We start from the raw sequence: 25,668 nt of genomic DNA, 5'->3' as shown, positions 1-25,668 counted from the left end.
TAAAAAATACTCAATACGCATATAACTGTGCATAAATAATATCAATTCAATTAATACAAATATAATAACGATTTTGATTATTTCATAATAAATTTGACATTAATTAAAATTAACAAACAATTTCTATATACTCAAATAACTCTAAGATTTTCATTTTGTAACAGGTACGACGGGTGGAATCCTAATATTGGCTTTTGTCGTGGACTTAGTTGTGTGGTACAAAGCCGGTAGTATTAGTTTCGTTGAGGAACAAGAATGTGAGGATGGTACAGCCGAAGAAATGGCCACTTTAAAGTCTCAGGATGCGCAAAACGTCGATAATGATTATCTGTGAAGAATATACATAAATATATATATATATAGATATATATATATATTTTCAAAGACCCATATATATATTTATAGATACATATATATGGATAAACATATGTATATAGTTTTGAAACGATGTACATAAAAGGGTACGTAAGGCGTTCTTGTGTGAAAGGTGTTGTTCAACCCTTAAAACATGAACAAAGTCGGTGTGTGATTGAAGTGAATTCGCGACTGTCGTCCTTCGACCTGTCCTACTTGACAACGGATTATTCTAGTCTTTCATCAGAAAGGACGCAAGTCAGCGAGAAAAGAAATAAAGAGAGAAAGAGAAAGAGAAATAAAGAAATCCTCAAATTCTCTTTTTGATAAAAAAAAAAAAAAAAAGAAAAAGAAGAAAAAGAAGAAGAAGAAGAAATCCTCTCCGAGATGAACCCGGCCAACGATTCTCGACCAACGATTCCGATAATCTTCCTTTGTCTTCTTTTCTTTTCTTTTTGCCTTTTTTTTTGTTAATTTTTATTATTTTTTTTATAAACGTAAAAAAGAAAAAGGAGAACGAATCTAAGAAAAGGAATAGTGTTACATAGAACCTGAAGATGATTTTATTATCCTGCAACTTTGTATCTTCTCCTACCAGAAGATAATCTGCCATCTTTGATAATAGAAAGTCAAAGAAATGGAGTCTCGATGAACGAGGATTTGTATATAAATAATATATACGAACGATTAATTTTATTATGCAGGATATATTAACACATTGTTGACCGATGATTATCTATTATCTATATTTATTCTTATAATTGAATGAAAATTATTATTATTAAAATATGAAATATTTGTGGAAAATTGGTAATATTAACATTAAGCAAACATTATCCAATATTATAATATTATAAGATTTGGCTATAATTCTTCGGTGATTTGAAAAATAAATTATTCTTGCTCGAGACATCCTTTAAGCTAACGTTTTTTTTTTTTAGATTATAATACTACAAGCTATAATACTACTAGAAATCTGAAACATTTCAATGGAAGAGTAATCAATTTTGAAAATCATCTAGGAACTTATAGTTTGTTTTGTATAATAAATATAATCTATATTGTTTTATACTTTAATAATTATATTAGTTGCATATGTGTATGTGCATGTGCAAATACGATTATATATTCATGAATTTGGTCAACAATGTGTTAAAAGATGAACGATAGAATGGAGAAAATGACGACGTGGCAGTGAACGACCACGTGCTAATATATTATTATATTTCCCGCGTTTTTGTTTTCTTTAAACGTCGATACATGGATATATATACACGTTGTCCTATCAATAATATTCTTCATGAATTGCATTTAACAATGAAATAATATAAAATTAAAACTGTCGAACTTCCTCGCAGATTGACGCATATTATTAAATCTATTCAATCTTTATAAATATTATAGTTACATTTTATCGATATGTTTATATGCTTCCGCCAAATATCAACGGAAATTATTGTAACAGACTGACGAATGTTACGAATACATTCGCGAAACGAAATACGGCCTAATTGATTAATTAAATAAATCTCTCGTAAGATTCTCTCCTCCACCGTTTTAATTCGTCTCGGGTGAAAGAAAAACAAACAATTCAATATACGTATATCACAAAAACAAAAAATACAAGAAAATAAAAAATGTACCGATAATCGTAAACCCTTTCGTGTCCTTGAAAAAAATAAAAATATATACATACATATATTTACTATATACGCAATGGGTGGCAGCATATTGGATTGTGACATAATGTGTCCAATTAATAGGGCATATTCTATGTGTGTATGTTCCTCCTTTGTGTATTTATATATATGTATATATGTATACATTTTCATATATATATATTTATTCAAAAGTTTCAACTTATATGTCCTTTGAAAATTCAAACGTACGTGTAGATACGTATATGCATAATGTGCAATTTGTCCTCCCTTTTTTTATTATTATAACTAATTTTGTTGTTTCAACAATTTATAACGTTTATACATATATCGAGAGTAATCTTTTAAGCTGAATCTAATTAGTTCCTGGTACTAAATCGAAAGAGTTACTTCAAAATGCTCGTGAATATTTATTCACGTCGAAATGTACACGTCATTTCTTCTTAGAAGAGAAATATAATATTTAATTAATTGTATTACAGGCGTGTGTACAAAACGATAATACTTTCGTACATAAATAGATACGTATATACTTATAATAAGATATGTTTCATTAACATAGGACAATCTATTATAAAAATTGAAAAGAAAAGAAAACATTACAATCTCGAACGCAATAAATGTCATTTGCGAAAGCGAAAATTTTCACCACAGACATAAAAAAAAATATATATATATATATTACAAGTTAAATCTCTAACTTTTTGTGCGAATCGTATACACATCACACACATACACGCCAAGTATTCATACCGGAAAAATGAAGCATCACACAAATTACGTATCACAAGGTATTAATTTAATGAAAATAAAAATAAACGGAGTCTCGAGTACAATTGCATTGCAATTTCTCCATTTTGCATTTTATTCGAGTATGAAAAGAGAAGAAAGAAAATATAAATAGATACTTATAGCATTGTTCTCAAAGCATATTGACATCACAAATATTTTATTACGCAACTCAATTCCATCATGTGTGGGAAGAAAATTGAAAAAAAAAATAATAAAAATAATAATATATTAATTAAATAATAAATAAAAATATACTCAGCATTGTTCTTGCTACGAGCGACATGTTCACACATCACAAAAATATTTTATTACATAACTATAATACACTCCAAAGTATATAAATATAATGAATGCTAACGGAGAAGCGACACGATTAGACTCGAGTCATTAACCGTCCGCAATCTTAAAAATCGAATATTGTAATAATCGTGTTGTACTATATATGTTCGTGTGTACAGAGACATTCCGTGTTTAGATATCTTCTACACAAAACAATTAAACAAATGATCTAGGGCGGTATCGTGGATCGAATAATAATCTGCGATTGTGAAGATGAAACATTTTATTATTATTATTATTATTATTATTATTATTATTATTATTATTATTATATATTAATATTATTATTATTACTATTTTCTTTATCTATATTTTTAATCATTTTTCTTTTTATTAAATAAAATATAAATTCTCGATACAGAAGATTAGAGAATGAAGAACAAGATGAAAAAAAAGAATAAATAAATAACGGGAAAAAAAATATATATATATTAAATTATTATTATTATTGTTGTTATTATAATTATTATATTATTATTATTATTACTACTACAACTGCTACTATTTTTATTATTATTATTATTATTATTATTATTATTATTATTATTATTATTATATATGAATATATACGCGAGGCATATTTTTAGACGATTTGACGGAACAAGATATAGAAAAAAAAAAGAAAAAAAGAGTAGATCGTTGATTCGTTATTACAATGATAAGCCTAAAATTACAAGAACGCATAAAAAATAAATAAATAAATAAGGGAGAAATACACGGGTGGTCGAGTTGTCCGGGGTAGCGGGGAAGGAAGAAAGAAAAAAAACATTTCATGTGAGTTATAATACAAGAAGCTGTATTTTAATATCGTACAATTTTACACGCGCGAGAAAAAATGCGTCACGACGAAACGAACGTCGTCGATTTTTGATTCTCGAAAGGAAGATAGAAAAATTAGATAGGGATGGTCAAATGAAAAAAGATAAAAAGAAAAAGAAACTGCTAAGTATCGTTGGATTATTATTAACACATTGTTAACCGTCTGTTATATACAAAAATGTAATATCTTTTTCATCCAGTTATATGCTTGTAATTAAAATATGAAAAAATTAAGAAAATTGGTAACACATCAAAATTATATATAATTATTAATATTATATGATGATCTTTAAGTTCTTTGATGATTGAGAAAATTAATTACTCTTTTCTGTCACATGTTTTGGACCAATTTTGTTTCTATATTATAACATTACAAACCCCTAAACCTAACTATGATTCAAGTTTACAAAGTCTGGATAAAAATATCCAATTAATTTTATAAATTTACTAGAAACTGTTTTGGCTCACTTATTGTATAATAACGACTTATATAATTTAATATTTTAATAATTATATATTCGTGAGACCTGTTAACGATGTGTTAAATATAAAGGTTCTGCGACGTTCGAAAAAGCGTGCGATTGATTCCGATGTAACAGGAAATTTCATATATTTTTGGAAAATTTTAGTTCTTCGCAAGGAAAGAAAAGGTTAAATAAAAAAAAAAAAAATAAAAAAACGAGATACATAATATATGTACACATGTATGTATGTATTTTATGTATGTATATTATGTACGTATGTATTTGCCCCAATCTTGCCGATTAGTCTGACAATCTGCGAAGAAGAACAACAACAAAATGAAAAAAGGGAGAGAAAGAGAGAGAGCGAAAAAAGATCTCTAAACTGGAAGGATCTGAAAATATTTTTTGTAATATTCGAATCTATTTTTAAGCGATATTCTCGTACGATATTGCATATTTTCGAACATATTCACTAACCTACGGGGCATATTTTCGAACGATAATGTATTGCAATGATAAAGTAGAAACAGAAAAAAAGTGGTGTCTCGTTTTAAAGTATTCAAGAATTTCGAAATTTCGAAAATGATTCTATCATTTTCATAAGAGATCAAAGGAATTATATGATTATAGGTAAAATAAAGAAACGTACAATTTTTACGTATGTTTCTTTGTAACGATCGATTATTTTGAAACTCAAAAAAAAAAAAAAAATGAAAAAAAGATACAAAATGTAAAAAGTCGAAATTATACTCGATCGTTCCGTTGATCTTTTAACTTCAATAAATTCTAATAAAACTTTAAAACGCGATACCAAAACTGAATAATATTGCGATGAAAAGAATTGCAGCAGTGTATGTATGTGTATGAGAAGAACTATCTTCCTTGAGAGAATCGTATTTTTTTATCCTGAAAAAAGAAGTAAAGAGCCAATCTATTTCGCCGTTTAACAAAACAAAAAATATATTACTTATGTATGTATGTATGTATTTAGTCTAAACAGCACAAGCGTGTATTTAATAATCGAGTAGTATTTTCGAAGCTCCTCGATATTTTTCTGAAGATCAAAGTAGCTTCTTGAGTAAAAAGACGGAGGGAGAAAATAAAAATATAAAAAATAAAAACAATTTAATTAATATAAAGTACATACATAAATATTTAATATAAGAGATAATAATAATTACGATAATAATGAGTGCATGTCATTTTGCGGGGATAGAATTTCTAAATAAAAATATACAACACAAACACACACACACACACACACACTATCGCTAAAAAGCAAAAAGAAACAGGAAAAAAAGAAAAAAATACAAAGAGATATAACAAATAACAATGTAAATATGAAAATTCCATTAAGTAGAAAAAACGCGTCTAAGTGGAGGAAGAAAAGAAAGACGGGAAAGATCCTGAAGGTAATACAGGTTAAAAATTAAGGATAAAAATAAAAAAAAATAAAAAGCGATTCTTTTTCTGCGCTTTTCGATCTTACGAATTTGACGATGATTACGACCTATGTAAAAAAAGAAAAAAAAATAATATGATTTCTACGTAGATGACGATACTTCATCGCGTAACTACCGCTCTGTGTAAATAATCCTACGCTCCTAAGATATTTAAAATAACAAAATCATATTTCCGAAAATAATTATTCGAAAATATACGACTGACGAAGCTGGCCGATATCGACCGACAAACAACGTATGATTTCTAGAAAGAAACCTTCGATAATCGAAATTAATGATTATAATATAATAATACTAAAAAATTACTGCCCTTTCAAGAACTGCCATTTATTATTACTCTGTTCTATTTAATAATTTGTTAACAATAACAGAGCAACAATAATCAAGTACAACTGTACTCACCTACACTGCCAGATCTAAATAGATTATTCTTGGATCGTTCGAAAAAATCGCTATTTTTATTTTCAATTATTTTCATATATCCACGTATTTACAAATATTTACACGTAATATACATCTCTGCATTTAGAAAAGACATACAATTTCGAAAGCTTCCAACAGTCGAATGCATATTTCGATTTGATCGAAGGTTTTATTCTTCTCATTATCATTCGTACCTATTTATAATCAGAACGAAAAAAAACAAAGAACAAAACGAAAATTGTCGCGGAATTCAATTTTAAATACAATCGCCGTCGTTTCCGATTTTCGAGAATGTGTCGAAAATTTGATCAAATTTTGCATTAATAAAAATAAAGCAGGCTTCGCATGTACGTACTCGGATGTGTATGTGTGTATGTGATGTATGAAATATGCGTATATATGTGTATGAAAGAGAAAAAGAGAGAAAAAAGAGAGAAAGAGAGAGAGAAAGAAAAAAAGATCATCATCTACTTCACACAATTCCACACATTTTAATTCTTTTTTCTTTCTTTTTTTTTTTTTTTTATAACAAGAATTAATCGATATTTAAGAAATAATGATCAACCTAAGCGATTCTGCTTTTCTTTTTTAATCCTAATTATCAATTATTATATACTATATTTCAAAACATAATATAAAATAATCATGGAAATTTCAACGTGAGAGAAGAGAACCAAGCGAGTAAAAAAGATCAGTAAAGGAAAAACACATGATGAATAATTTAAAGTAGAAAACAAAAATTATTGTCTTTTTTATTGTAATATGTATACAGATTTTTACTATCAATTATTACTATTATTTGTTATCATTATACATAATTATTATTATTATTATTATTATTATTATTATTATTATTATTATTATTATTACTATTTTTAGTGTGTAATATTATTATTATTATTATATTATTGTCTACATCGACATCATTATCATCATCATCGTTATTATCATTATCGTTAAAATCATCATTATCATAATCATCGTCATTACTACTGTCATAATGTCTACCCTTATTATTATTGCCACCGCTCTGTCTCTATTAGTACTACCAACATAACATTATTGTTATATAATCGATAATATATATACATCGGTTTAGTATGAATTATGAAATATTATGAAGGCCAGTCAATTATTATTCACAACGAAAAATTTAGGTATATTTAACAATATTTAATATTTTTCTTTTTTTATAATTGGACTTTGTGAATACACGCATAATATTATCTGTTATCACTCTGTTATCACTGTCTCCGATCATAGGAAAATATAATGGAAAGAAAAGTTGTATTTCTTGGGATACAACAAAATAAGAACATTTTAATATTGTACAAATATCGTTGATCCTGTATACAGAATTGCTAAAGTTTTTTATTATTTCTCTATATTTTTAATTATTATTTTCTCTATCTATCCATCTATACCTGTCTATCTATCTATATATATATATATATATATTCTTTATTTCTTTCCATCTTTTCCTCATTTTCTCCTCTCATTTTATTTCCTAACAATATTTTTGTTTTATTTTTACTTGCATTTATTATCCGAAGACTGTAAATATTTGAAACGATGAAGCGTTCGATATTACCTCGATCCTGAGATTCCCGAAAAAAATCCTGATATTTAAGTGCCTAATGAAAAAAAAAATAACAAGAAGAAAGAAAGAAACCAAGAAATACATGTATCTATCCGTTTTAACCACAGTCATATACATATATAGTAACTTTCATAATTAGAAGTCGAACGAGATACCGATTTAGTGCTGCCAGGCATTGAAGTCTCCAAAATAAATAAAATAAATCATTCTACGTTTTTGGTCCAAGCGATGAATTAGTTCAAAAAAATCTAAAATACTTCGTCTTATCTATAAATATATATATATAGATATATTTACAGATAATATATATTATCAGGAGTATCATTCTCATTCGACGTTTAGAAGATTCGGTAATTCGTTTGAAACTTCTGTAACCGTTCAATCAGTCAGATCGGCAATAGAAAATTGTTCTAAACATTCTGCAGATCTCAGCGCTCCGAAGAAACGAACAAAAATATATGTATACATTTATATACATATATATGTATCAATTATATTTTATTCGCTCATAACAAGAATTTATTCGTTTCCGTGGAGTGCGCCTAAATAGTGTGTTTGTATGTATGTACATGTGTATGTATGATCGCGTGTATGTACGCAAGAAAACGTGAATGTATAAAAAAAATAATTATAATTAAGTAAATATATATATATATATATATATATATATATATATATATATATATAAGTTAATAAGTATAATATATATATATATATTATACAAAATGTGTGTACGTGTGTATATTAATTAAAATTATTAATATAATGTCTTATGTACGACGGAATCTCGGGTTTGCGATGAAACGTATAAATCATCTCGTCAATGAAAAAAAAAAAGAAAAAAATTAAAAAAAAAAAAAACAAGAAATGAGAAGAAAAGATAAATTAAAAAAAAAAAATCCGTTCTTCATAGGTCAATATTTTTTCGGTTTCGAGAAGTGGTAAAATAATTAATTTTTAAAATCAAGCGATGATCACTGTAACATAATACACACATCTGAAAAAAAAAATAAAAATAAAAATTAACCCTCGGATTATCTTCCAATGTATGTACAGAACCGGGTGAGAGGGTAAGGGAATGACACAATGGCTGCTTCTTCGGAGTTTACGTATAATTTATTTTTTTGACAAAAAAACATCGTCGAAAGTTGCAGCAACATGCTGATAATCCGAGGATTAATTAATCGATTTAAGGAAAAAACAAATATGCTATAAAGACAAGAAAAAGCGCGAACGTATTTTGCAATTATACTATCATTACTATTGTTTGTAATTATGATTACTATCAAATTTGTTTTTAATAAACGGCAGGTGCCATGATTACACAAAATATCATTGCTCTAATATTAATTTTCTTTTATTTCATTCTTTCATTTGCTATTTGTATTTACAATTGTCGTTCATTTTACATGTGAATTCTTTAAATACAAAATTTACGTTAATTTATTATTCCAACACCACTAAATTTTTATTTTGCCACATAGCAATTATTTTTGTAACAAAAAGAATTTTATTCGTAAAAATATTTTAATTATTTATTATTTATATACGAACTATCCTATATGAAGTTTTAAGTGCAATTATTCTCCGAATTATTATTCAAAAGAAATTATTTTACTTCAAGGTAGTCCTTTACATATAGTAGTCCCTTATATAAAGGTAGTAGATGGTAAAAAATCTTATTTAAGATTAAGAATATAATTCAATTTAAAAAAAGAATTAAAACGTATCCATCTGCACACAATTTCTTATCATCATAAGATGATACTCTGAAAATAAAATAATTTTTACCTAAAACATTAACAAATTTCAAAAATCGTTTTATTTTTATATCAATTTGTACATTCTAATCAAATATATATATAATTCTATATCTTTATAAACAATGTAAAAATGGTAAAAAATTTTAACAAACAAAATCTAGTAAAAAATTTTCAATATGAAGTTGACTGATGGTCAATTGACCCACAAATCTTAACCGCATCATCTGTAGATGGCGACACTAAGCAGGCCGGAAAAAAAATTATACGCATATCTGAAAAAAGGAATTGTTTATGAAAAACATCTTCTTTAAAAAAAAAATTTATTTAAAAAAGTGATCATAGATTTTTTTTCTCTCCGATAAAAATATTGTTGTGAAATATTGTATAAAGAAAAAAAAACTAAATTTATAGTAACAGAGTGATAAAAAATAATAGGCGGGAAATTTTGTTGCACGTGTTTTGGCAGGCATTTTTTTCCAGATGGCGTTGTTGACCGATTACATTCACTATAAAGCCATCCCTCGTCGTAACGGAGTATTCTCATTAATCTAGTGAAAAGAATCGGCCAGTCACCGACGAGAATTTTATGTGAGCTGTCAAAAAATCAGCCATTTGATATCTCGAACATTTCGATTCTTTTAAATCGTTTTGTATCATCGTAGCAAAGTAGATAAACGAAAAATAAAAAATCTATGCGATAGTTTAATCGAGTATGAGATTGAAAAAGTAATTAAAGGTATCAGCGGTGATGAATTTTCTTAGTGTATATAAGTCATAAGAAAGATAGTAGCGAAGAGACGCCGGGAGAAATCTTCGATTCGATTCGATTTGACTCGAGCTATCTCACTCTCTCTCTTTCTCTCTTTCTCTGGTGCCTTCTTTCTCTGTCTCTCCAGCTCGACGTATCGAAGTGGCTATGTAATTTCAGCCAGTCACTTCAGCTCGAGAGATTCCTGACGCGCGTAGTGGTCGTCGTAGGAATCGGAGCTCCCTCCTCTTTTCGTATGTGCGCGCTTGTACACGCGCGTACAGCTCGTACGCCGTACGGGAAGTGCGTGAACCGAGTCACGATCAGTCTCTGAAACGTTGAACGAGGGAAAGGATTCTCGATGCATTCATTTCGATAAGCAGGCTAGAGTGCGCGCGCGCGAATAGGGACGATAAAAGAGAGAAGACGAAGCACAGCGAGTAAAAAGAAAATAATAGAGAAGAGAAAGAAGAGAAAGCATTTGGGAAAAAAGTCAAGCAGACTAAACAGTATCCGAAAGCTTTCAGAGCATCAAAGGGCTTTTACGCGAATGGACTTTCTTCGATCCTGGCACTCGTAGGCGAGCACAGTCGAGCAAAACGGAACGCGCATCTTCGAGGATACGACGGCGTCGAGCTTTCTTTCTTCCGAACAACGCGATCAAGTACAAGTGTAGAAGTGTGAGTGGAAAAGAGAAGGCGAGCAAGAGAAGACGCCGGAAGGAGGAAGAGAAAGAGGAGAAAAGTGGTGCGCAGTGTGGAAGAAAGAGGACGATAGGACGCTCGCCCTACGGTGTCTCTCTTACGGTGTTAGTGAATGGAACGCATCGCGATATTCGAGCGTAATACGACGCTCCATGAGTTCGCGCTGCACCAATGACCGGCCGGGATTGGCGGTCACGTGACGCGCGTGCTAAGCTAGCAGCAGAACATTGTAAATGACAAGCAAGACAAGACGCGTTGAGTATTGTTGTCGCACCATCGGTACCGCTATCGTTGTGCTTCAAAAATTCCTCTTCACCATTACCGTTAGTGGTGAGCTTTTCTTCGTTTCTACTCTTGCCGCCGTTGCTAGTATTACGTCTAATACTACTACTACGACTGCTACTACTACACTACTACTACTACCTACTACTACTATTACTACTACTACTACTATTACTACTACTACTACTACTACTACTACTACTACTGCTACTACTACTACATTACTACTACTACTACTGTTACTACTACTCCTACTACTACTACGACGCTACTACTATTACCACCACCACCACCCACCACATTACTACTACACTACTACTACTACATTACTACTACTACGACTACAACTACCACCACCATACTACCACCACCGCGACTACCATTACCACCACTACCAGCATTACTACTACTATTATCATTACCATCTATATAAATGACACTATCACGACCAGTCTCTTTACTACTGCTACTACTACTACACAACACTGGTACTACTGCTACTACTACTACACAACATTAGTGTTACTACTCAAAAATTACTACTACACTACGACTACTACAAAAATTATTACTATACTAATATTACTACCAACGCTACTACTATTATACTACCTCTACTACACTATTGTTATTATTGCTATTATCATCACGATCACACGGCCACCACGTAATACTACTATTACAAAACTACTAGTACTACTACTATCATCACAGTTTTTACCACATTAATATTACTTTTGCTGTCGACACTTCGTCCATGAGAACAAAAATACTACTACGAGAAAGACGCCAGTTTGTCGTCGTTGACGCCGTCGTCTTCGTAATTTCTCTTGTCGTCATAGTCGTTTTCGCCGGCAAACGATAAGTCAGCCTATATTTCATATGTTTATAACCTACTGCTAGTAGGAAAGTTAGAAGAACATAGAGTAATCTTGTGGCATCAGCCTATATGACATAATGTCAGGGTCTCAACGCATGCGAAAGTCTTCGCCATGCTCTACATCAAAGCAAGGACCAATGCGAGCCACCCTGCCTGTAAGCTCTTTGCTACGGCAGGGTCGACAAGGCAGCAGTCTAAGAAAAAGTAATAGCAACAGTCCTACCGTGTCACCACCAAATGCAAGCACATGGCGGACACGGATTTCACCAGAGACTTCAGCTTCCTCAGGACAGCGAAGCCCTGGTTCTCTTTCCTACAAAGGTATACATAGATTTTGTATGATCTTATTTACTAAACACTTCCTTTTCTTCTTATCATTATGTGCCATTCTGTGGGAAAATATTAATGTAAACAATAAATAATTGTTGATAACAAATAATATATTATTTGAGAAAAGAAGGATATAACAACAAAATGTTTATATATAGATGTTTTCTTTTAATTTATCAAAAACTAATTACCTGTCATTAATTTTTAATGTAAATGTTGCGGTTTGAGCATAATTGTATTTGTAAGCGTTTGAATGATTTATAGATTTGCAGAAAAGATGTGATTACGATATATCAAAAGATATTTCTTGAGACATAGGTTAAAGGTATACGCATAATATTGAAGCATTACTATACATTGCCTATAATCATTAAAGCACCATAGATTTCTTTTGTTTACTAATCTAGCAGCACTACAATTGGCTTTTTATTCTAATTATTTCTATCAATCTGTTGCAACTTGAAATACTTATTCTTCTGTATTTGTCACCTTTCTATTATTGTGATATATTCTGGGAAAACGGTTGATACTGGGTAACCGAATATGAATATTTAGTTCGGTACCATGTTAACTTTATTTCTGTATTAATAATTTTATTCATATTCGTTTAAACAGTTCTATATACTCTACCCTACAAACCGAATATACACTTTATAGCTCGGTTGAAGCATACATTCATTGTAACATATAAGCCCATAGACTTGTATGTTTCATGTTTGTATTGATGATTTCTATAACAGCATGACAATAATATTTCTTAGAATATCTTTCACTATATATTTTATTTTTGAAAAGAAAATTTATTTTACATTTGTCTATATTTTGTTTACAGCCAAATCGAAAACATTAAGTGGTCGCTGTAGTGAAAGTCTAAGTGGTAACCAAAATATCCGTAGAACTGCATCCTTGGATACAATATACTTAAAAGGCCAATGGCCTCGCGACTCATACTATATGCATTCCAGCCTTCTGGTAGTTGATAAATCTACACAGGTATATAAATTACTTAAGCTTCAAAATGTATACAGCTTATTAATTAAGATCACATTTCTATTGAGAATTGTTATTCGATGTTGTGTCGCTGTGTGCATATTTAATATTTCCTTGTGATGCATATTTTTTAATACAAGATTTTTCTTCTTTTCCATGTTCCTTGCTGTTTTATCTTACAATTATTTAATATGTTGACTTACTGTTTCTTATCATAAATTACTGTTACGTACATTTCAATAAGTTCTATTCTTTTTCGTTATTCTCTTTTCTTTTTTTTTTAGACTGAAGAATGGTCTATTGAAACAAGAAAGATGCACACTCGTCATTCTACAGAACAATCTACCACAGATGAAAAGCTAGAAAAGTACTTCAGACATAGGTACATATGCATACCCGTTCACATTAATTCTACATATTTTATTAAACATTCTTTATTTATTGTTTATTGCGAACTATGATGATTAATTGATTACTTCGCATAACTCAAACTAATATGAATAGGATATATTATTAAGTTAGTATAAAAGTAGTATTATTTATTATAATTGATATTATTATAGATTACAGCGTACAAATAAAGAGAGTACTAGTAGTAGGGAAAGAACAGCAGCTTTTGGCCTTATAATGCCTGGTGGCCCACCACCTGCTCTTCCTGGTGATCATTCTGTGCTTTTGCCCAGCATTGCATCACAAACATCTATATGTATGTAGAATTTCTAGATCTCATTTTTATTATTTCTAGCAACTAATATTTAACTTCATATTAATGCATATAACATTTATGATACATTAAATATATATTTATTTACGTATAACATATCCAATGTGTGTACGTTCTTTTAGACAATCAACTTTCTTTGAATACAAAAGCAAGTCCTATGAGCATACCCGTTAAACCAATGAGGCCTCCAATGCGTTCTTCCATTGAAGGACTGAATCAAGAAATTGAAGGATTAGTACTCAAATCTACTTCAAACACTAATGATCCAGATCACCCAATAGAAGATAAGGTATTATTTCGTTGAAATATTTACATTTAACTGTATTATTTCATAATATAACTTAGACTATAAAAATATAATATAAATACATTTTTTATTTTATATTAGTATGCACGGTATCGTGAGCAAATGACACCCGAAGGACATCGTGCACCATTGGCAGATTTGTTGAGGGCGACTCGTAGTGTCAACACACAAACACCAGCTACTGATCTTCCTTCCAGTTCTTACTCCTCAGGTAATTCATTGTTATTTCTGCATCTATAAATATATCTATTTTTTCTATTTATTATTTTTACTTACAAATTATTAGTATCACGTTTCTGCTACCAATAGAAATAACAAGTATATCAGATAAATATTCTGAATTAGAAAAAATAACTTAGTTATTAGTTACTTATGAACGAATTTTTAACAAAATGTTTGTAATTATAAATAAGTTGATAAGTTTCTCATTAGAAGCTAAAGTTATACAATTAAAAATTTGATAAGAGTATAAATTTCGTTCTCGAAAATTTACATTTTGTTATTTATAACTAATAGATTTTGAATTAATTTAACTTATATAATAACTAAAAATAACACACTAACTACGGTGTGTGTCTGCCTGTTGAGGCAGGCCCTCCATCTAGGAATTCTGAGTCTCCGCTGATACCTGGTCTTACGGATGCTTCCCGTTCACCTAGTGATCTCTTCCAAGGTTGGAGCACGTTTGCGGATTGTTTGTTAAACTAAAGCGATTTCTAATTGATTTGTTTAATGTTTCTTCTGTAGCAGGATTTTCGATTTTATATTTATATAATAATATAATATATAATTATTCAATAATGATTTATCAGAAATAATAAATTATTATTATTATATATAGTATTATATTATTATATAATTACATATAATACACACATGGAGTCTGTTTAAAAATTACATGCATTTGTAGGATTAGATGATTTATATAAAATAATGGGAAAGAAAATAGCTACACCTACAAATGTTAAATAAAATCTTAAAACATTCTCTATGCATAATATAGTACACATATATACATACTCAGTGTTTCTAAAACATGCAATGAAATTATTATGATTTTAAATATAATTTTATTTTTTTATTCATAACAAACAGCATGTTTTGAAAATACTGTGATATCTACATGTATTTATTTATATGTGTGTGTATATATACTACCAATTATTTATTAAACACATAGTGCATACGCACGCATGTGTAAGCGTTTGTTTTAAATATATTGCAGATGTGCACATCTCATATCTGTCATTATATTATATCTACATGTACATTGTAAGCAATTTATTCAAAATTTCTAAAGCACACACACACAGATAGGAATTCAAATGCAATTCATTTAATTCTACAGTTTCTTTGACAAGATAGTAGAATGTTCATTCATATTTCCCTAAATATTGCATATAGCAGTATGAATTTCACTGCATCGCTTAATTTTGTCTTTGGTTATTAAAAAATCGCGATGATATTTAACAATTTTTGTTTTCTTTTTCTTTTTTATAAAAATAAATTGCTTTTACCGTCTTTAAAATACAACTAATTATTTTTAAATGATTGAGAAAAATCCATCACATGAATGCATGGCAATCTAACTGATTGACTTTTACATTTGAAAGTATCTTATAGTTATAGCTATTAGATATTCTTTTAAAAACGTATTGTGTTGTGCAAATATCATTTATGACAATATTATTTTATGATTCGTTTTAAGATAAAAAAAAATACATAATTCATTTTTAGATATCTAACATAAGTGCCATGTATCACTTCATAGATCATGATTTAGTTATTGCTTTTTTCTTTTTGTTAGATTTATTTTAAAATTCTTGACAGACATGAATTATTTGATCGTATATAAAAATAGCACAGAAATGCAGTTAGTGTACAAATGCATCCTAATTTTAATGAGCATGCCATTGTAATATATATCCTATATATATAGGATATATATATATATATATATGTTTTGACAATGTTTTATACAATGCATAGAGAATTAAATTTATTTTGATTTATCATATTATGTTTTAATGTATAATATTACAGTTTAATATTTAGTAATTTTGTATTTCTTTTATTATTAAGGTGGAAGCCGAGGATCAACGCCTGAACAAGATAGAGAAGGTCGTCTTGGAACGTCCCCCCATATTAACAGGTTCCTTGCAAGGGAACCTCCTGATGGCTGTGAGAAGGTCAACCTCAAATTTGTAGAGGATACGAGGTAAATATTAGATTTCTAAATTAGAATGTAGGAGTTTTCAATGAACTAAATTATTAAATTATTGGAAAGGTTTGATTTAAAATTGAGATCTTATTATTTTAAAAATGCAAGTCGATAATCTTTAAAGATTAATTAGAGAAAAATATCATAATGAAAGACGAATTTTATTTATTTGTTTAGGCGACCTATGATTGACTTGAGCAAACTAGAGTATTGTTCGAAGCCATGTGTATCATTCCAATTAAAACCAAGTTTGGGCTCAGCGTTCCTGCCATTGCAACAGCCGGCCAGTCCGACAGTCGTTGCTAATGCATCAGCCACTTCTCATACAACATCAACTACACCACCCCCGAATCCATAGTCCTACTTTTTGCCTTATGGAGTAGCATTCATAATACCATTTGATATATATTTTTTTTAAAGACTTCATGGGTAGAAAGTGGACTTACTTCAGGTAAAGACATATGTACCGACAAAGAAAAGTTACCAAAAATGCAGCCTGTCCCTGGTGTGAACTAATGTTTGGACAAAGTGACTATGTAATTATAATTATAATTACATTGATATAAAGTACGGGGAAGGCTTCTAAGCTCTGCTAATATTTGAAACAATAATAAATACGAGGAACAATAATTTGTGATAACTAAAAGATGACGAACGAACGTTTGAAAACGAACATTGTGTTCTACAGGGAAAAAGACTTACGGAAATTGTGTATTCTAAATTTAGTGCAAAAATGTGCTAAACAAGTTTAGTTTTGTATACAGGAAATAATTATCAACATGTCGGAAGGTATTAAATTTAATTGCTGGAGAAAGCAAAATTATACAGATACAGAGAAAGGGGTATGTATGCATACGTACATTCACACCCACCTATAATGATTTATCTCACTTATGCATCTATCATTTTAAACGATCCAATATAATTCAGTGTCATATGTTAGAATTTTTTTTTTGTATGGTTTTGTATTATTATTTGTATACTGAAGATATTCAAATTATCATTATAATTAACATCATTATTATTATTAATTTTATTCATTATTATTAATTATTATAATTAATAATATCGTATGGGGAGTTTGAAAATCAAGTACTGTTAAACTCCTCTTTTGTTTCTCTTTAAGTATTAGTAGAATTCAATATCATCTTAAGACAAAGTATATATAGTTTTGTTACTATCAAAATTTATACTATACTATATATGAAAGTTTGTACTTTTTTTAATTTCTTTTTTATTATTATTATTATTATTATTATTATTATTATTATTATTATTAATATTATTATTAATATTATTATTATTTTAATTTCCGATAAATATTTTATAAAGTAAGGATAGTGTTATTACAAATTACATTTTTGTAATTGAAAATTACCAGTATCTAAAGTTTTTTATTTGCACTAAAAAGTTTTATACGTGTCTATGTCTTTTGGTAATATTATACCATTGGGCTATGCAATTTTTTTAATTTTATTTTTTTTTATATCTTATTTAAATTGTATTATGTTAGATTATAATCAGTATATCTACTATCAATAAAGCATGTATTGAGAAATCGATGCATGTATAATAAAAACAAACCCAACGATAATAGGGTGGGTGTAATAAAAAAGAAAAATGAGAAAGTGATAAATGTTACGAGCTGATTAAAGTAAAAAAACAAAAAAAAAAATACTTTAATCGGTGCTGTATCAGATGTGCATACAAAATGACTCCTTTTCATGACACTGGTGTGCGTGCGTGTGTGCGCGCGCGCGCGCGTGCGCGTGTGTGTGTATAGGGGGTGAATGAGTATGTACTACTAGTGTAGCGCGTGGATAGGTTTTTTTTGTATAAACGTGAATCTTAGTAAGAAGATATATAAAAATCTGCATTTTATAAGGACAACAGCATGCATGTGTTGTAATAATGAGAATCCTGATTGAGCCATTCATGAGAATAATCAGAGAAAACAAAGTTAATCATAGAAAGGAGTGATTTGAATGTGTATATATATATATCCGACTTATATATATATGTATGTATATATATATATTTTATATATACATATAAATTTTATATATATATATATATATCTATGTATATATATACATACATATATAATCCTCATGATGTAAAAATTTACTATAAACAGAACTTTTAACATATATTTGAACTGGATTACAAAAAAAGAATTAAAAAAATAAGTAAGAAGGAGAAAAAAGGAAGGAATATAAAATTTAAAAAAAAAAAAAAAATATAAGAAAATTGGACTTAGTGATGTATTCATTTTTATGAAATTTTTATTGAAACATTAACTGTGCATTGAATGGATCATTAAAATATCAAGATAGAAATAAGCGTACCTAAAATCCTTTACGAGATGGTTTAAATTATTCTGTAGAATATACAGACATAGCTACACCGAGGAAGGTCAATTTATTTTTTGCTTTCTACTACAAAAGAATTTGCAGAAATAAAAAAAGAAAAAAAATTTTATAGCTACAGATATGAAAAAAAAAAAAAAAAATCAGAAACTTAATAAAGTATAAGGAGCAGCGCAAACAGTTTGTTAAGTACAATAGATCAATAATAATATACTTTCTAATATTATAATATCTATTTAGCTATAACAGTGAAAAATGTTAACACATAAGTACCTGGCACACTGGTCTATGCTCTCTTTTAACCAGCTTATTAGGAAGTTCATGTCTTAGAATGCGTGGCAATGTGTGCTACACATACAAGAAGGTTAACTAGAGAGTTAAGATACATATAAATATATTAGCCAATTAAAATGTGTACAACACGAAACTAATTTGTATTTTACTAGTTTAAGAACACTTTACTTATATTTTGGCGTATAGCTGAGATTAGTACACCATTTTAAGAGTATTCTAATCTAAGCATTAGATGTATCTTAGAATTATGACATTGAATACGCGCTTCTGTATATATTTTTAAAAGATAAAAAAAAAAACACAGAATTGAGAAATAATTACGAAAATGAAACAGTGTAATCAAAGAGAATATTTGATATGCTTTAGACAAGTGCAAAGAATGTCATTGAAACAAACAACAGAAAAGAAACAAAGTTATATTATTTTCATCGCATTATCAAAACTTCTCTTTTTAACCTTCATGTACTTGCATAATGTGTTATCATTCTTGTTAGCTTTTGTTGTCAATTCATAAAAGAGAATAATGTGTGTAAAGACTGCTAAATTATAATTATCTATTATTTGAAGATACATGAAAAGAAAAGAATGATATAAGGAAAAGTAAAAAAAAAAAAAATGGAAAACATGAAGAAAATAACGAATTAAATAAAATAGGCTCAGATTTTATTGATTACCTATGAATATATAAAAAAAAAAAAAAAGAACAAATAGGTATTTTTGTGATTTTTTTCATTCTCATTTTAAAAAAGGAAAAAAGAAAAAATAAGAATAAAAACAATCCTTATGTGACTACTGTTCGGTACACTCTTTCTACATATCTAATTCAATCTGAGCAGGTTTCAGAAATGCAAAATAGTTACGTCAATTATAAATTTATTTAACCCTAGGACTATCCAGGCATACCATCATTAATAAATATCATGCGCGTATTAAAAAGCGATTAATTGTATAACGTAGAGTGCAATTTGTAATTTGCTCTAAAGGTGTGCAACCATTTTTGTGGCACACGATACGTGTATTTGTACAGAATATCTCAACAATTTTATATATATATGCTGGAATTGAATGCAACTTTTTTTATTCACTGTTTCGCAATAAATATATAAAACAATGATATTGTTCTTTTTTTACTTTAAAGGAAGGAAGAAAGAAAGAAAGAAAGAAAGAAAGAAAAAGAAAGAGATGCTCGAATAAAATTAGAAAAATGAAAATAATTACAATAATAATCATTATTTAGTATATACATTTCGTTTTAATATTTCACACAACTGACTGCTAAAATTAAGACTAATAATCATTACGTAATTGTTGTGTGCAAATAATCAACAATTTAATAATTTTATATAATCGCGAGATATTTTTATTATTTTTATTATTATAGAATATGAATTAAATACTTCAGTATTTCTTGATGATATTTTCTATCGAGTTATAATTTTAATGAACATACGTATAGCCATTTGATATTTATATTTTTATTCTTCATATATGTCGTATTGAACAGTATTTATTTCGATTAATTTTTTACTGTAAATCTTGTAAAAAAAAAAAAAAAAAAAAAAAAAAAAGAAGAAAAGAAACAACAAAGAATTGTCATTATAATTTATGAGATTTTCTTTTTCAATTTTGAATACGTTTGTATTCTAATCTGTCCTAGGGTTAAATCAGATAATTAGTCAGTTAAAGCCATTAGTAAATGTAAATAATAATCCAAAATTTCTAATAACAATTTCTCTGGTACAGAACGTAGTAACTAAGGTTAAGAGAAGAAATTCATTCATTTTCAATTAATGTGTGCATATTATTCAATGAAACAAGAAGACAACTTGTGGAACAATGCAGACTTGAAATATGTGTAAAAGTATATATAAACGCAAACCTATATCACACTGATTGTCCATACATAATTCATATTTCGCAGTAACATGATAATATATTCGGAAATCACTATTTTAGTTGATTTAAAAGAGAAAAGTGAAAGGAAGAACAAACCCAAGCAAAAGAAAAAAAAATTATCTACATTATTTACGTAAATTATATAAGACTAAATCATTTTGTATTTTATAATACACCCGATTCTCAATCTTCCTATCATTACTGGATACTGCAAACCTATTAAATATTATTAAATCGTATTGTTACTGGAATACGACATTTATGATAATCACCATTCTCATCTTAGTATAAAATTTAACAAGAAAAAAAGAAAAAAAAATCGAATTCTATATTTCAGAAATGATAATAAAATGTGATTTGCCGTGCATATGCTCTCTCTCTCTCTCTCTCTCTCTCTCTCTCTCTCTCTCTCTCTCTCTCTCATAATTTTTTAAATATTAATATTATCTCAAGGAAGAGGAATATATATATATTTTACACAAAAATTTAATTTTTTGTATTTAATTATTTAATAAAATAACCAAGCTAGTAATGTTTACTTTTGTATTGAAAGAAGCACAGAGAAACAATTTTTTACAAATCACGTATTTAATGTAATTCGATCATTAATTAAGATTTAAGTATTTTGTAAGTTTTAATAATTTTTTTATTCTGTTTTTATTTTATATAAGTTCTTTTCGTCTAATCGATTATTCAATAAAATGACTATTAAGCAACGAACTTCGTTATTTATAACAATTTTTTTATTTCTTGCTATGTATTCATTTCTGATAAAAAGAATTGTTTATTCGAGAAATTTACAAATTTATAAAATAAATCGATGATTGATTGATTAATATGTCACATTAATCTTACCTTTTCATAGTAGATCTCCGTTTAAATTGTTTAAATTAGTTAATCTCGAATCGTTTAACTTTTATTATGTATTTGTATTTATAAGTAATAAAATCATGGATTGATCATGAATTTTATTAAAAATTTAATATATTAAATATCCTGTATGATTTTAATGAATATACTAACTAATTTTTCGAGCCTGAAATAAAATAAATGTTTAAATTTAATAATGTTAATAATTTGAATTTTGGCGCCATCTCTTGTTATTCAAGTGATCTTCGTAGTAATATTTTTTGAAATTAAAGGGTACAAAAATCGCGGCGAAAATACATCAATTCCTTGACCTGGATTCAGAAAATCGTGTTAGTGTCCATTTCGAAGGATTTAATAAATAAGAACGAATATGATTGAACATTTAAGTATATTTATACAAAAATGAATGAATATATCGACAAGGGATAATAGATAAACTAGGGGGTGAGCATTTGTAGAACCTACCTTCCATGTCGTACAACAATATGTGTACAGCGTGAATGAGACGAATAAAATAACATCAAAATTAATTATGATTCCTTTAATCAAGTACATTTACTTGAAAAGAATTGCATTATTATCAGTGTATAAAACTGATGATGAAGTTAATTATTATTTAATACGATTAATGTGAAATTAACAATTTTTCATATGACTATAATCTTATAATTAGAATTGTAATCATGAAGTAATGAGATTGGCTATATTATAAGAGATGATTCTAATGCTCGACTAACGTGACTATAAATAATACGTGCAATGCACAAAAATGTGGATTATTCTTGGAACAGAATTGATGTTATATCGGAGATAGCGTTCGTTGAGAGAACTCTTACAGACAAGCTTAAGTGGTACATTATTACAATGCATAATGTACAAATAAATAATATCGTTTAGCCTTATTTCAAATGGATTGTAAATATTTGTGTTCTACAATACACATATCTGAGATTTAATTGTACGGTATTTATATTACATAATATGTAATTATCTAGTATTTGCTGCAAATTCAGAATTTTTATTATGATGCAAAAAAATATTTGCTTATGATAAATTGTATAATTTAATGTTAAAAAGAGATTTGATAAAATTATACCTATGGGTGTCTCAAAGATGCTTAAACGTTTGTTATATACAAATTTTGTATTATGCGGTTCGAAGGCCATAGGAATTTTGGCACCCTTAACAATACCTCCTTTACACATAGCTTTTTTATATTATTTTTGGCAAGAATACACACGTGATGTTGACAAACAATATTGTTCATGTTCGTGCTGGGATACGGTGTTTAAAGGTAAGACGCTATCTATGATATAATTGTCTTTTATACTCTATAATCAAATTTTATTATAGGATCATATGAATCAGGAATTGCCTCTTATAAGCATATGTACTTTAATGCTACTATGAATAGTTTAAAAATATGGATTACCATAGTTATCGGTGTTGTTACTTTCTATGAAACAGTTAAGTACTTAATATGGTTGGCGTTTCAACAGCGCCTCAGACATAGTATGATGTTACTTTTTTCAACCGCTATTTTCTCACATTATTACTCATGGTGGGTGTATATTAATTATTGGAACGACGATTTCTACTCTCAGTGGTATCATCAACTATTTTTTTCTATCACTGAGTTGATATCAACCTTCCTGGTTGTTCACTTGGCAGACAAAAAACATCTTATAACTCACAGAAAAGCATTTGGAATAATTGCCATTGCAATTTTGCATATTGTAGCCGGTGGTTGGGATCAGTTCGTTGCCAATGTTGTAAGAGGAGAAGGATATGCTCACCAGGTAAATCGATGTGTTTTCTTCTAAATATATACACTTAGATTTGGTAGATGTCTATAAATAGTACAATACTAAAGGAAACTCGCATTATCGATGTGGGCATTTCATATCCATGATATGTAATTGGAATAGGTTGTACGAGATTTGGGATTTATGATCCCTGATATTCTTCATGTTGCTGTTCCTCTGTGGTCCATGCAGTGGAAGAATGCTTATAATCTTCCAGGATCTAGTACACGAGATCCTAGCATTAGAAGAGATCTTGCTTATATGTTAGGCATGATATTAATAGGACTATGTGTTTGTGCCATTTTATAACATGGTAAATCAAACTTCAAAACGTGGTAGTGTCCTCAAAGTTAGGAAGAATATCTTCATTGTTTCTATGTTTCTATTGCTTTTTGAAAAAGCTTTTCAAAAATCTCATAACTTTAATATTTAATGTTTCGATTGAAAGTAATAATACTAATTGTGAACACTTATCAAGTAGCGATCAAAAAATAATACTATTATTTATTTCATTGAAAATATCATATTTTTGATGTTTGACTGAAATTTTAGCTTAAATAGCGTATTTGTAGGATATGTAGAAGAAACATCCAAAGATTTGAAATCAAAATCATTTGAAATATTTTTGTTACCTCAATAGTACAAATAGTTACATTCATTTATTCCCTTTCTAAGTAGAATATATTAGATAAACGCTTTTTAGTTTTGTATTCGTAGGAATGTAAGTGACACAACTTATGACTTCCATAGATTGCGTTTTACCCTATTAGCACAATCATATCATGTATATAGAATTCTTCAGAAAAAACATTTCTTAACTAATTAGTATATATTAATCTTTTAACTTGGAATAAAAGATAATTTTTCAAATGGCTATAAAAGTAGTTTAAACAGATATGATATGATAAATATGATTTTGTTAAAAAAATATCTTAGTTTTTAGAGTTACCCTCACATCATTAATATTTTTATAATATTTCGTCCCCCCTTTCATTATCTTAAACAATAGCTATATATTAAAACTTAGCAGTCTGTTATTTTGTAGATGGATTTAGAATGAACAGTGAAATCGTTTGTAATCTTATGAATGTATTTATTGCACGATAAGTGTGGCTATACTTATAGTAATTAGTATTAAATCATCATAATTTTGAAAAAGGATAAAAGTCAATTGAAAAATGATATCAAGGGATAACATATCATTGTGTATCCATTTAATATGCTCTCTGTTGAAGATAAGAAAATAGAGGTAATATCAAAGTGAACACGGTATAATTGGTATTATATTGAAAATGGAATATTTGGTAAAGGAGGCTTAATATTTGAAGTGCCTAACAACACTGCGCAGTAACTATATCGGTTACTGTTACTCATTGTCTGTATATCGAGTGCCAGAATGATATTGTAAGTTTGTCTCATATATAAGTGCCAAGACAACAATGCAATGAAATATAATGCAACAAACGTGAAGTAAAGAAGAAAGCAAAAAAAAACAAAAGAAAGAAAATTTTTGTAATAAGAAAATATGCAAGAAAATTATATTATCTTACATTTTATCATAAATAATAACATT

The 25,668-nt window shown here is 28.4% G+C and overlaps 3 protein-coding genes across 4 annotated transcripts in view; all 3 read left to right on the top strand.

Annotated features, from left to right (window-relative positions):
* Oatp74D (Organic anion transporting polypeptide 74D) overlaps positions 1-9,242 on the top strand; it is a 98,524-nt gene extending 89,282 nt beyond the window's left edge. Inside the window, 1 exon segment of the mRNA XM_015322173.2 lies at positions 165-9,242. Coding sequence (XP_015177659.2) covers positions 165-334 — 170 coding nt within the window. The 3' untranslated portion in view covers positions 335-9,242.
* A 1,054-nt stretch (positions 9,243-10,296) lies between these two features.
* Positions 10,297-21,787, top strand: LOC107067010 (protein FAM117B). 2 transcript variants are annotated; one of them, XM_015322143.2, is made up of 9 exons: positions 10,298-12,610; positions 13,452-13,612; positions 13,894-13,991; positions 14,173-14,315; positions 14,456-14,622; positions 14,722-14,851; positions 15,233-15,313; positions 16,723-16,858; positions 17,039-21,787. In XM_015322143.2, exons 1-9 carry the CDS (start codon positions 12,367-12,369, stop codon positions 17,217-17,219), a joined length of 1,341 nt encoding a protein of 446 aa, XP_015177629.1. In that variant the 5' UTR covers positions 10,298-12,366; the 3' UTR covers positions 17,220-21,787. The 2 variants fall into 2 exon arrangements, with proteins under 2 accessions (XP_015177638.1, XP_015177629.1); XM_015322152.2 differs by lacking the exon at positions 15,233-15,313 and having other exon boundaries at positions 10,297-12,610.
* Positions 21,788-22,531: 744 nt separating this feature from the next.
* Positions 22,532-25,621, top strand: LOC107068199 (uncharacterized). Its single transcript, XM_015324365.2, has 3 exons — positions 22,532-23,584; positions 23,644-24,089; positions 24,219-25,621. Exons 1-3 carry the CDS (start codon positions 23,389-23,391, stop codon positions 24,402-24,404), a joined length of 828 nt encoding a protein of 275 aa, XP_015179851.1. The 5' UTR covers positions 22,532-23,388; the 3' UTR covers positions 24,405-25,621.
* The last annotated feature ends 47 nt before the right edge of the window (positions 25,622-25,668 follow it).

Source organism: Polistes dominula, unplaced genomic scaffold, assembly GCF_049000335.1.
Source record: "Polistes dominula isolate Pdom_NZ unplaced genomic scaffold, Pdom_raw_medaka contig_33, whole genome shotgun sequence".
Taxonomy (NCBI): domain Eukaryota; kingdom Metazoa; phylum Arthropoda; class Insecta; order Hymenoptera; family Vespidae; genus Polistes; species Polistes dominula.
Note: the sequence above shows the minus strand (reverse complement) of the source record. Positions and strands in the feature narration are given on the sequence as shown.

What these genes read in the sequence shown, in the direction of transcription:
- LOC107067010 (XM_015322143.2), top strand. Translation starts at nt 12,367, where the DNA reads ATGTCAGGGTCTCAACGCATGCGAAAGTCTTCGCCATGCTCTACATCA. An exon ending in GAAAAGTACTTCAGACATAG is followed by an intron (nt 13,992 to 14,172) that starts GTACATATGCAT and finishes ATATTATTATAG; the next exon opens with ATTACAGCGTACAAATAAAG. An exon ending in ATCACCCAATAGAAGATAAG is followed by an intron (nt 14,623 to 14,721) that starts GTATTATTTCGT and finishes ATTTTATATTAG; the next exon opens with TATGCACGGTATCGTGAGCA.
- LOC107068199 (XM_015324365.2), top strand. Translation starts at nt 23,389, where the DNA reads ATGGGTGTCTCAAAGATGCTTAAACGTTTGTTATATACAAATTTTGTA. An exon ending in CTGGGATACGGTGTTTAAAG is followed by an intron (nt 23,585 to 23,643) that starts GTAAGACGCTAT and finishes ATTTTATTATAG; the next exon opens with GATCATATGAATCAGGAATT. An exon ending in GAGAAGGATATGCTCACCAG is followed by an intron (nt 24,090 to 24,218) that starts GTAAATCGATGT and finishes TAATTGGAATAG; the next exon opens with GTTGTACGAGATTTGGGATT.